Source organism: Myiozetetes cayanensis, unplaced genomic scaffold (genome assembly GCF_022539395.1).
Source record: "Myiozetetes cayanensis isolate MyiCay16 unplaced genomic scaffold, myiCay2020 scf3, whole genome shotgun sequence".
In the NCBI taxonomy this organism is placed as follows: Eukaryota; Metazoa; Chordata; class Aves; order Passeriformes; family Tyrannidae; genus Myiozetetes; species Myiozetetes cayanensis.
In genome coordinates, this window is record NW_026087521.1 from 48031519 (window position 1) to 48045074 (window position 13556).

General features: G+C 44.2%; 1 protein-coding gene across 1 annotated transcript; it reads right to left on the minus strand.

The window, feature by feature from the left end:
• Positions 1 to 286: 286 nt before the first annotated feature.
• PDE6H (phosphodiesterase 6H) lies at positions 287 to 6788 on the minus strand. Its single transcript, XM_050324509.1, has 4 exons — positions 6767 to 6788; positions 1969 to 2155; positions 1663 to 1703; positions 287 to 794 (listed from the first exon to the last, which is right to left on the minus strand). Exons 2-4 carry the CDS (start codon positions 2106 to 2108, stop codon positions 718 to 720), a joined length of 258 nt encoding a protein of 85 aa, XP_050180466.1. The 5' UTR covers positions 2109 to 2155; positions 6767 to 6788; the 3' UTR covers positions 287 to 717.
• Positions 6789 to 13556: the final 6768 nt, after the last annotated feature.

Genomic DNA, 13556 nt, shown 5'->3' on the forward strand with positions numbered 1-13556 from the left:
TAATAGGATTAATTCACTCAGCTATTGATTTCAGACACACACATTTTCACTTAACGTATATTATAACAGCCAGACTCTCATGGCTCATGGCTTGTGGGCAGTACAGCAGATACAGCATTTGCAAGCCCTTTTCCCCAGTTGCTGATGAGGTAAATCTTAGCAGCACATTCCTTATGGTGAACCCCTGGGGAAGGTTCTCCTATGAAAAGATTGCCTAATGTCTGGACTAGTGACTCTAAAGCTGTTCTCTACAGATGTACTCTCAGCAAATAATTGGTAGCCCAAATAACATGGGGACCCATGGAACTTCTATATAGAAAGCTGCCAGGAAAGGAAGGAAGAAAACAGAATGGGCTTGATATAATTAAGTCTGGACATACATGCACACAATATCTCAGCTAAGTAGGGATGAAGCTCAAATTCAGCCTCCCTGTATATCCATAAATATTGAATAGCTATAACAGTGAGAAAGAAAATAATATAGTGCAGGGAGACATTAAGACATTTTTCAGTAGTTTTCATCACATGGAACATGAGGTCTGCTCAGGGTCCCAAATAACTTCTCTGCCAAATTAATCTGCAAAGGACTTTCTCATAACTAGCTCTTACAAAACCACCCTGCCCATAAGCGGTTGGATGCAATGGCCAAAGATAAGTGTCAAAGGTGGTGAAGACCATGCTGAAATCTGTGGTGACACCAGTAGAGATGCTGACACATTAGATGATCCCAAACTGGGCCAGCTCGTGCAGTTCCAGATGGCTGAAAGCTTCCCATGGGCAAATCACTGTGATATCTGCAAAAGAGAGAAAATGAGAATAGCTTCTGGTCCCTGTATTCCTTGTATTTATTTTTTATTAATGGAAAGGCTGATTTACTCAGGAAACATTAAGAAGAATGAGACTCCACCTGAAGGTTAAATGAGCAGTTGAGCATTTCAGATCTGGTATTACCTGTCAGACCAAACCAGATCAGTGTATTTTCTCTCTGTGAGAAAAAGCAAGCCAGCATTTCCTACAGTCTCTTCAGTGACTATGCAAACTGGTGTAAAAATTCATTCCGGTTATGTGGTCTCTCCTGTTCTTATAAACTACCTGTAACCAAAATGTTATCTCCTTGAAGATGTGCAGTTTTAAATCTGATGTTGACTAATTTGGTCTACAGGTTCTATAACTCTCTTGTTATCAATACCTACAAAGCTCTGACTGGCTACAGCTCATCCAGTGCATGTTTTTCAATCCCAGATGGGTATATAAAATTCTTAAAATTAGGATTCTGATGACAACACAAATACTTAACCATCTGGGATTTAGTTCCTGTGATTTTTGGTATTAATAGCTTGGCATTTAGCATTTCTTTGAGAACCTCATGCTGCTGAAATTCTTAGCCAGAGTATTAGCAGAAAACAAACAAGCACTTTAGCAGCCAAATGTGAGTACTGAGAAACTGAAGCATGTTTAAATGGCCTTTCTGTCTTGTCCTGTATGAAAGCATAAGCATGAACGTGGCAGCTTGCAGAGGTAGTACTAGCCTTCCCTGGTGACCCTGAGAGCTGCAGAGAGACCAGGGAAAAAAAGAGGTCACCCCAGAATCCTCTCCCATCATGAAGTTTGTCTGCACTTGTGTTAAAGCAGGGCATGACAACAACATCCTGCAGAGCTTACCTGTGCCCAGTCCCTCCATGCCTGGGATGTCATCTCCAAACCTAGGAGAGAAAAGAGCAGGTAAGGAGTGAGTTTGGGCCAGCAGCAAGGAAAGGAGAGTTGCCCTGAACCCACAGCCAAGGAAGGAGAATTGTGGGTGGGCAGCAGCAGAAGGGAAGCAGCTCCAGGTTGGAGAGCTGATGGTACCAGGGGCAGGAGGCAGCCTTCTGGCTCCTTGCCCAAGCAAAGATGCTATTGCAGAAGCCCAGCTTAGAGTGTGGCGCCACCCAACTAGCATGGTTTATTCTCTTTCCAAAATTCCCTTACCCTCTTACTCCTTTTTTGGGAGGCTTGCTCTTGAACTGCCTTGTCTGTCTCTGCTTGAACTTGGGAGGCCCCTTGCGTGGTGTGGTGGAACCAGCTGGAGCATCTCCAGTGTTGAGAGTGGCCGCTGGGGTCTCACTCATCGCTGGGCTGTGTGCGGCAGGCACGCACCTCTCTCAGATCCCTCTGTCTGCAAGATAACAGCAAGGACTGACACAACACTCTGCTTATCTCTTCTAGGTATCAGTAGTCAGTTGACAGAATTATGGAAAAATATAATTGTGAGAGGATTAAAGATAATGACATTAAAGATAAAGAAAGATTGTAATGCATACAAATTAAGCAGGGTAACACTGCCTTTCATCTGGCATGCTAGAATTAAGATGTCAAATGAAGGACACTTGAGCTAAGGCCAGAAAGACACTTAACCCCACGGTGCAATGACTTGCAAATCATGGGGACTCACACCTTCTTTTGTGTCAGACACTGCTGGACTCTTGGAGACAGATTGATGCAGCAGCTTGCCCCACAGTTTTGGTAAAATAGAAAAGTAAATGCTGATGTTGCTTGTTTTCTAATTAGCCTTGGAATAGCAGTGCTGATGTTTTTACTGACTGGTTCAGGACCTGAATACTGGGAACCACAAAGACACAGATATGGCTTATTGAAATATCCTGTCCTTGGGAATGATCATGATATACTTCACCTGTGCCTAAGCATTATCTGATGAACACTGACGGACATGGGATGTTGAGCTAGATGGGCCGTTTGTCTGGGTGGAGCTGCTGTTAGAGCTTCATGATTGTCAATACCAAACTTACGGGAAATAGCACAGCATGTTGAAAGATTATAGAGAAGGCTAAGGCTTGGAGACAGTCTTTTATGCAGAAGTTAATTTCTCAGGATTTAGAATAGTATTTAGAAGAGTAACTTTCCCCAGGATGTGGCCATTTTGGTATTTTTGAAAATTATATTACATATGCTAACCTATCTTCAACACACTGTACATGAGCCAAGCTCCACTTCACAGGGACTAAACAGTTATCAGGGAACAATTTTTGTTTGGGAGACATCTCTCCTTCCTTAGAGGACAGAACTGCTGCACTCTGAACTTTTTGCTTCCTTCCCTGAGTAGACAGCAATAAGTCTCAGTAGTGCCCAAAGGGGAGCTTCCAGCCCTCCATTAAATTTTGTGCTAATTAATATGGTAGAATGGTCTGAGCAAGTGTATTTATTGATAAAAATAAATGCAATTTTTTTTCTCCCTTCCTTGAAGTTATGTTCTTCCCCATGACTGCTATATATCTCCTGTCTCCAGGTGTTTGTCCCTGTGCATCCAGGCTGATGTAATCGCTGATGGAATTAACTTCAGGATTTGGTACTAAAGACTAATCTCATTATGTCACCATAGTACTCTGGTTTAATCCCCAACATCACCTGCCGTGACACTTGGGACTTTTAATCTCAGAACTATAAACACCATCAAAGATTTCTTTTCCTTAGTCTAAAGAGGGTTCATGTATTTGACTGTCCAGAAATAGCCAGAGTGCTGGAAAGCAAAGCCTGGGATACAAGGAGAAAGATCATCTGAGCAATCTTCCTGTGTCACTTGCACACCAATGCAAGGTGAAGAGCCATATTTCTGTATTTGTGGCAGTCTAGGAATACTTCACCCAGGACATCTTTCCATCTGTGGCGGCAGTAGGATGGTTCCAAATGATAGTTCTTCTGTCGCTTGTGGTCAGGCTTCTGTCTCAGCTGTAATATCCCAAGCAAGAGACTGGACAGGTTCCAGCAGCCCCAAATGGAGCAGCAGATGGTTGTGTCTGCAGCTGAAGTATGCACAGATGCTATTCCTCCACAAGTAACACAACGTTTCCTAAGCGCACACTGTGCCCACAAACACAGGGATCAGCTCAAACTGTAGAATTTACTTCTTTGCTTGCCATCTCTGAAACACCTGAACAGTCTCCCAGTATTTACAGCTTTATTCCCACAGCATGGTGGTAGCACAGGCAGACACTGCCACCTTCATCTTTTACCGAATGAGACTGGGGGTGCAGTGGTAGGTATGACCTGGACTGCACTGCTGGATTTCATCCTTGCTGGTGATGAAATCTTTTGACTCACAGTTTTCTAGGGCCAAATTGAGAGATGAAGGCACTTTGGCTCCAAAACAAAGACTATTATTCAGGATGGGAGGAATTCAGATGGTACTGCCCCACAACAAAATGCTTTGCATCAAAAAACTGTTTCATAACATGTCTACTAATGCCCCAAAGTATATTCTTATGCTGCTGTCTCAGGTGCAGTTCTCCTCTGCAGGTTGTCTGTCTGTGTTAGATACCCTTCCTGAACTACAAGGGACACACGTCCACTTTTAAGCAGCATGTCAATCTGACATTGAAGATACCTAGCACCCCTCTCAAGGGCTACTCCCGAAAGTACAACAGAAAAAACAAAGCAGCTAGCAGTTTTCCATCCCTCAGGACTGACATCCAAAATTTGTAAGATGCATTTGAGCTCCATCTCCAACTGAGTTCCTGCCCTGCTTCACCAACCCTGCTGTCATGCTACCTTAATAGATAGTTGCTGGCATGATACCTTAACGACAAAAATGTCTTTGAGGGTCCACACCTTGTCCCTGACCTTGACTCAACAGAGGAATAGCTAAGGGGAAGATTCAGTACTTGGAGTTTCCTTTTCCCCCAGTACAAAATAGTTGTATCCATCTACCAGCTACTCAATAACCCAGGATTTGGTAGGAAAAATTACCTGCCCAAATCACACTCCATCCTCTCTCACCAGCATGAATTCAAAAAAGAGTACTCGATGAAACTTTTAGTGAGGGACAATTTTAACTTCTCCCTTACTAACCTCCCTCTACCCATTCTCTCCATGCATCACTAAAAGATTTGACCGAGGATGGAAAGCAACCTTAATGCCACACAACCACCACATTTTGCAGTAGGAATCAAGCTGCTCTCTCACCATTGAGCTGGTGGGACTCACTTGCCATCGTGCACAGTCAAAGATTTCTCCATTCATGCTGGAATGGGCCCTGACCCACAACATGGAACCTGCCCCAGTTCCCACATCTTGGAAACCAACTGCCCCTACACACAGCCAGACCAGCACCCCAGGATCACAGCTATGAAAGAAATACCAATAGCAGCTTCTTCACAGCCTTTGGTCTTACCATACCTGGTTACTTGGATAGTATTTGGTATCGGATCAGAGGCGGATTGGCAAACGTTTTGAGTCTCCTCTAGATCTCTGCAAGTGCTATGATGCTTCCTCCCAGTGCTTCCTGGTCTGCCAAAGCTCTTCTGCTTCTGCCAGCACGGGGGTGCAGCTCCTGTGCAAGAGCTGATGGCTGTGGATGCAAAGGCTGTTGAGGCATAAGATCCTCTGCCATGCACTTCCCCTGCCCTCTCCCCTGACAAAGTGTTACTTAATTGCCCCTGACAGCATTTCTGCTCAGACCAGGGTTTAATCCTCTGGGTAAGAGCTTTGCTTGCGTGGGAATGCTAATTATACCTAATACACATTAATGGGTTTATCTCAGTTGCGTCAGAAATCCCACCTCCAGGTTGCCGGCCAGGTTAATCATCCTTATTTTAGTTTTCTTTGAACTTAAAGGGGCTTGAATACTACTGACAAATGCTGACTCTTTAATCTACCCTGTCCTTAATCTCTGATTCTCTGTGGAAGATGTCCCTGGCAGATAATGTAGATGCCTCACTTGATCTTCTTCAGACAGTTTTGGTGTAGGAACTCATCTTCCCCTGTCCAAAACAGTCAAAAATACAGACTTCTCCATGTGCACTTGTCTTATGCTGTCTCAGGGGTGTCAGACACAGAACCTCCATGAGCCATGGCACTCCATTCAGGGATACATGGGAAGTAGACAGCAATCAGGAGGAAACACCCTTGTTTTCACGTTCTTTTTGTTGGGCTTCTTGCATGCTCAGCTCCCAACCTCATAAGAGCCACTAGCACCATCCTTGCAGACAGGCTTTCAACAGGGAGTATTGTATCCAGTGTAAGGTGCCTTTGAGGAGTCTCATAGCTCCAGTCTCAGTTGCTTGAGCTGGCTAATCATGGTGATGGAAAAAGTCCACAAAGGTCCAGCCCTCTCTGCTCCTGTGTTTTACACAGAATCTCAAACCCTTCATTCTAGCAGCTGTTTTAAGACCAAAAGCAGGTGAAAGAGAATGCACTCTGAAAGACAGAAACTAATCATTTTAAGTAGAACTATATTCCCAATTGGAAATAACTGGAAAGACTATCCCAGGTGAAAGAAGGGATTCAGTAACACCAGAGGTACAGTATCACAGGTTACAAACTCCCCGCTGACGTTTCCTGCATGTACAGCTGGGCAGCAGAGCAGGAAACACCAGCTGCCTGTCCCAGCTGCTCCTCAGGAGCCCCCCTGTGCTGCTCACATGCAGGCTCAGCAAGTTGCAGACACAAGCCCAGGGGGTTCCAAGGAACCCTGACCAAGGGGTGCCCAGCATGGGAAACTGAGCAGCCTGCAGACAGCAGAGCTGCTTGTACAGCCAGGGAGCTTTGAGCTCCAGCATCTGCCCTAATGTTAGAGGAAACAGAAGACAAACATGCAAGAACCACAACTTCCTCTCCTAGCTACCGGATCTGTTCGCACTCTCTAAGTTCAAACATCCAGATTTTTTTCCCCATAGAGTTTTATATGGACTTTTCTCTCCCCTCGGTTTTGTAGCCAGTTCCTTTTTCATCCCCTTGCCCCCTCTGTTGAGTTGAGCACCTGGAGAACACTTACATTACCAAAGGCTCCTCTTCCAAATCATTCAACTCCCGTCCTGTAGCTTGTGTAGAAAGAGTCTCGATGTGTCCTTTCTCCTCCAGATATACCCTGCCACCAGGTGACATCAGGGCACCAGTCGTGGGCGGGCGATTACATGGCGCAAGGAGGTGGGGGGAGCACTGGGAGACCAGCAGGCACAGCTCCGGCAAGGTCCAGGGGAGCAACAGAGCCTTGGCGCGCTCCTGAGGGGTGATGTGCCACTTTCTGCAAGAAAAGTGGCCTCTCTGGAGCTCCTGGGGTGAGATCTCTGGAGAAGCAAAGAGAAATAAAGAAATAACCTGCCCTTTGAGCAATGCTGCTGCTTGGGAAAACACACACACAGACTTGTGTCTGCACATGTCAGGGCACGAAGGATTTGGTCCTAATCACCCCTATCCCTCCCCTGTGCTGGTGAATGCCTGGAGAGGTTTCCAGAAAACTTCTCAGCAATGCTACAAAGGTGAAGACACACCTTACAGAGCAACGTATGCAATCAACCCAATGCCAACAGCGCTGAGTCTGCTCAAGGGAGTCATAGGGAATGCTGCTGAGATGCTGTGCAGCACCCTGGTGAAGCAGCTGGAAAGGCAGGGGAAGAAGGGGGAAACTTTGTGTTGCTCATGGGTGGCCACCTCTGAGACCCAAGATGCTGGGCTGAGGGTAACAGCTAGATTGCACCTGGGTACCAGTTGCATTGCTACTGTGAGGATGCCGCTCAGAAAGGGAAAAGCTGGTGCCTCAGCCCATACTCCAACCCAACAAACACCCGTGCATGGTAATGCACACTATTTTATTGAGTGCTTTGTATCTCCAATGTATTTTAATAGCCTTTTGTAACTGCCTAGGAGATCAGTGTCAGAGACACAGAAAGAGTCAGCGGAGTCTTGGAATGAAAAGAGAAGGTCCAGAGTGCAGCAAAAAGGCCCTGGAAGATCATAGTCATCCTCAGCTGTAGCAGCATCTGAGTCATGGACTGTAACTGTCTGGCTTGAGGCATAGTGACAGGGTTAACAATCCTTTGAGGCCTTTGGTTCTGGCGAAGCACCTCTCACTTACCCTTGTTGACCATCCAGCTCACAGCATGAGATCAGGGCTGGCAGGATTGAAAACGGTCACAGAAAAGGGAGTAGCACAAGTAGCATCAGAACCACATGGGGCAGAAGGAAACCAAAGTGAGGGTTTGTGTAGGATGGATGTAATTTGTCTTTGGGTGAGGCTGGAGGAGGGGATTTTGGAGCAGCCACGCCAGCCAGGACTGTGATTGTGTGTGACCAAGAAGGGACAGTCTCTCTCTGATGTGACAGACCCTGGCAGTGGGCAGCAGTCCAGCACTGAGCTGGTGCTGAGCTGAGGCCTCTGGCCTTTCAGATGGCTGAAGTTAGACAAGATGAATTGTTCAGTGAGACTCTTAGCTTACATTAAAAAAATCGATAAGGTCCTAGCCCTTGAGTGGGAACTGAGAAGCTGGGAAGTAAATCCTAGATGCAGCTGGGAGCTTTCAATCTAGCAGAGAAGGAGCAAACACACTTACATTCCCACGTGTTTGAAGATGATTACAGAGCTTTCAGAAGCCTGTGCAGTAATTTCTGGGCACAGGAAAGAGGACGGGGGCAGCATCGTGTTGGCATCCTCTCTTCCCTGTGATGACTACAGCTTGTATACAAATGTGTGGAGATTGATTGCACTCAGCCTCTTCTGACAGCAGAAGTGATTACTGTGGGCAGGGACCTGCTTGTGTGGATATAAAGAGGTGCAGCCTGCTGGCAGCAGACTGCACTTCCATTCCCGCTGCTCATTCCCATGCCTCCATCTGCTGCAGACAGGTTTCCGGGTGGTCCCCCTCCCCTTCTGCCTTCTATGTAGGTAAAGTTGCTGGGGAAATCAGCTCTACAGCCCTCTACTCTTCTCTGAACCTTAAAAATTTACATGTGTTCAGGCTGTTTGCTTTCAAAACTCTCCCTTTGTTCTCCTGTTTTCCCAGTGAAATGTGTCTCATTTCTCTTTAACAAAAGTGGATGTGTGGGAAAAAAATTTCCATGGTGTCACATGAAGCTATTTTTTTGCCACTGACAAAACACGACAGAAACTCCCTAAAGGGCCCCACTTACCATGTTCTTATTATCAGGCCTCTCTCCATACATCCTCTCTCTCTCCCTTCCCCTCACAAAGCAGGTGGCATTTGCTTTGCAAAGGGGGTGCCCAGCTTCTTTTCAGAGCAACAGGCACCTGCTTCATGCTCAAGCCTGGCTGCCACACCAGATGGATGACAAAATCTACTCAGGGACTGAGTACCTGGTCCCTGTCCCTCCGTGCTGAGACTTTTCCTCTCTTGGTCCCAGGAAAGCCAGTGCTGACGTTTTTGGCCACAACAGTTGCCATCTGATCCAGACCAGAGCTGCATCAGAAGCCATGGAGTCCAAGGGGTAGCAGGAATACAGTCCTTGTGGTCTCAAAGGAAAACTCATGAGCTTTGTCACCTCTGGCCAGATTATTCCCTATTCCAAGGAATCACTTAAAAAAACATCTCCAAGGTTTCTGACACTATTTATGAGCTGGTGTAGCCATGGAAACTGTAGTTATACCAGAAATAGCAGCTCACTTGAATGACAAAGAAAACACAAGTTTACAAGACAGTGATTTTTCCAGAGGCTGGCTGAGCTCATGGGACTGTGGGAGGAAATCCCAACTGAGGCACAGAATCAGGGATGCAGCTGATGAAGTCTGTGGCTGGCGTGGGCCACAATAACTCTTTTGAAATGTATGCCTACAAGCTTGTGCCAGATACTTTGGAGACTTTGTGTCTTATTGATAGAACTTTATCACTTGCCACACAGATACACCTGACTGGAAATGAGCAGAGAATTAACCAGGCATCTGCAATTAAACCTTGGTTTCTCTCCTGCAGACAGGCAGCATACCAAGTGCTTCTGGATCTCTGGTGAAAGGACCATGGTAGGACCTGGATTTAGAGTTAGATTGTCTGTTGGTCTTGTAGAAGATCAGAGGTTGTCACATCAACAGCAGTTCTGTGAGAAAGTTGGTGTAGTAAGGTACCTGTAGAAGAAGACTTGCATGCTGTAATCCTCTTTCCCCAATGCCGACCATGTTCCTAAACTGTATTCCATTTGTGCTAGTGAAAAAAAGAGAAATAGATACAGAGGATTGAGCTTTGCCTAGCACAGATATTTAGTTGTTGGAATACATGCAAATTAGCCCATCAAAGATGCAGAGAAGGCATCCTCATTGAGAGGTTTATTGTTTCTCCTTCAGGAAATCATATACAGTTATTTTGGTGTCAGGATTAAGTATCTGTAACAGCCTGCAATAAACTGGGTCTGCTGACTTTGGGAGTCTGTGCCTGCTGCTGAATAAAAAGTTATGTTCGCTGTCCCAGAGCTGAGTTTGCAGAAGAACCTGGTCTCAATATTCATGTCTACTCATGCTCTGGAGGCTACTCTGGCAGTGGGGCAGAGATTAAAGAGGCTAATGTCTGTTTTTCCACTTCCAGGGCTCTAGAGAGAGATTTCCATGACCAACCTGGAGAAAAGGGTCCTTTGAGGAAATACAAATCAAGCCATAAGGTTTTGCTGAACTATCAGCAATGTCCCTGTTTGTGTTAGAAACTAGGCAGCACTAGGGATGACTAAATCCTCAAGGCAAATGGCCATTGACAAGGTTTCTTCAAGAAAAATGAAGTCCCTGCTTTTCTGATTCAATCAAGGGTGCTCTATTTGTGCACGTCATAACATCATTACAGGACCCAGGCTTTCAGACCCGCATGCTTTAGGACATTCTAAGGCTTTTTATAGTAGATGATATAAAACTGGTTAGTCTGTCATACACTTCATTAGTTACCAGAGAGTTACATTTTCTTTTGAGTAGTGATCTGGCCTTTCCTGGAACAGATAACTGAGTCTTACTATCTCACACTCACAAGACTGCTATGTTAGTATGATTTGATTAACTTACAGGAACTTTTCCCTGATGGGATAAATAAAATGAAAATCAGAAAGTTTTTTTGTTGGCTTTGTTTTGTGTTTTTTTTTCTTGGTTTGGTGTTTCTTTTTTTTTTTTTTTTTAGATAACACTTTTCACCCTCAGATCTCAAAAGAGAGAATTAAGCTTTCATCATCCTTATTTGTGAATACAGAAGCTGATTCACAGAAAGTTGACAGACCTGCAGATGAGACTCAGACATCCAGACATCTGCTGTGGGGACTGATGTGCTTGTCCGTGCAGCACAAAAAGCTCAGTCCTTTATAACTGATTTGTGATTCATCATTTAAGAGCATCCCCCCGCTCATTGCAGAGTTGTCCCATGAGAAAGCAGTATCATTAGTGAGCATCCTTTCCAAGCACTAACTTTGCTTAATGTTTGCATCCAGGCTGTTGGTAATGACACAATGGGACTGAGTTTGTTAGAACATTTTAGAAAGCATGCTTTATTTCTTGTTTTTACTCTGCTCACAATTAAAATATCTTTTTTTTCTTTTGTAAGATTAATTTTGCTCCTGAATGACATTTACAGAACAAGCTCAACATTATTATACCGAACCAAAACTTAGCATTTTCCCTTCTTTTGTCAAACCCAGGTAGTTAATTTTGTTATCTATATGACTGTCATAAATCAGAGTATATGGTTGCTCTTAAAAATGTACCCAAATCACACAGTTTTCACAGTATTGTCTCAAGGGTCCTATTTAGATTTTTCTTTTTCCATAATTGATTCTTCTGTATGAATGACATGCCATATACCTGCAAACAGTGATTAAATAGTCCATTAGCACTCTCTAAAATGATCATACATTGAACAAAACAGACAAGCAATACTGCTTTATTAAAAAAAAAAAAGACTTCAAGAGTGTGTTTTCATTTAAATAGAAATCAGATAATTCTAGATCTTTCTTCTAGATCTTTCTTTCTTCTTCTGGGTTAAGAAGAAGAAACTGTACACAAGTCAGATCCAGATGTCCTCCTTCCTGACAGCTTCTTTTCTCATCTTTTTTTTTTTTTTTTTTTTTTTTTTTTGAATGATCAATTCTTTCTCCTTGGCAACCAGCAGCCCAATAAAGGGAGACTCTTCTAAACATTTTGGTAAAATGTTTCTTTCTTCTTCTTAAGGGGACACATATTTTCCTATGACTTTCACATCATGAAACATCTTTCCTCCTCCTACCACATAAAAGCGCTCCTGTGCAATGTCATCCAGTTCAGCTCTTTGTCACCATTATAACGATTTTTTTCACGTAACAGCTGAGGCTTTCAAAAAGAAATGATTGCTTCTGGGGAGCATCTCGCACTCTCCTTGGGATCATTTGACTAATGGGCAGAGGAGGCAGCTCCTCCTGCTCCATTATCTTGTCTCTTGGGTGGCTGCTCACCTCCCAGACACATGGATGCTAAATACTCTAGTTGCCATGCGATAGCAGATCCCTGGTGGAAATAACTGTGGAAGGAGAAAAGCCAGAGGATGAAAATCTGAATCAATTTTTAAAAAAATTTATTTTCTCCTTGCATTGCTCAGGTGTATTGCAAGTACTAACCCTTCTGTTCTCCCCTCAGGATCTTGCAAATGTATAGAGCTTAATGTTCTTTGTTTGCTTGTTTGTTTGTTTTTGGTTTTGTTTTTAATGGCCTTTCACTGGCAGATTCCAACCTTTTTTTTAATTTAGATCCTCTACACTCTTGCTTTCCACTGGAGGTACACATCTCTATAAAATGCATTCAAGCTTCTTACTGGGAGGCCACCAACAATATTTCTGTGTCAAGAACCTGGAACTGCAGCTTGCTTCCTGGTCCAGTCAAGCATCACAAACACATCATAGACTAACTGAACTGTTTAGTAGCCATCATTGCATGAGGGGCATGCACGTGTTGCACAAAGGATGTTCTGACAGTTTCGTATAAACAAAGATTTATTTGTGGCACACTGGTAGCTGAGGGCAGGTGTGAGTGTAATGGTGAAAGTTATTTCTAGAGAAAAATGAAAACAAAGGAAGAGGACAGAGAGAAAAGGGGGAAATTTCCCCACTGGCCATCTGGGAAGGGCAATGATGGAGTCCAACAGGAGCACCGTCCTCTGAGGGCTCTCTCCAATGAAGCAGGTTATGACAGTGAAAATGACGAGTATGATGATTTCTGGCCATGCTTTCCCTTAGCATGACATACTTTCCATCAAGACCCACTTACACCCCTATTGGTTATTCCTGGTTATGATTCTATTAGCTATGGGAGGAGAATGCTCATCACGTGTAAATGCTGCCCATTCATTGCTTTTTAAGCTTCTGTGAATATATAATACTGGATAATATTTACTGAGAATTTAAATAGCCATTGGCTCTTTTGTTGTGCAGCACATTTTTTTTCTCTTTTATATACTAAAATCCACAAAACAAGAAAAAAAAAAAGGAGTGGGAGGAAGAGCAATTCTCTCACCAGCTCTTCCATGACAATCCGCCATAATAAGGCTGTGGGGGTTTACAGAGGCAAGGCTGTGAGAGTAATAATATGGGAACAGCACAATTGCAATAAAAGAAAAATGTTGCCACAGAGACGCTGGTAATTACTGTCTCATGGCTTCAGAGAGAGGTTATACTGCTGCAAGCAGCACGCCCTGAGCACTGCTACGGGTAAAGCACCAAGGCACTTAAGGCACCTATGAGCTAGCTGGAGTCTGGACGCAGCCTGAAAAGAAGACATGAATTCCAGTATAAAATCAAGTTCCCTGTCAAGAGTAGTGTTTAGCACAGGAATGGCATGGTGAAGC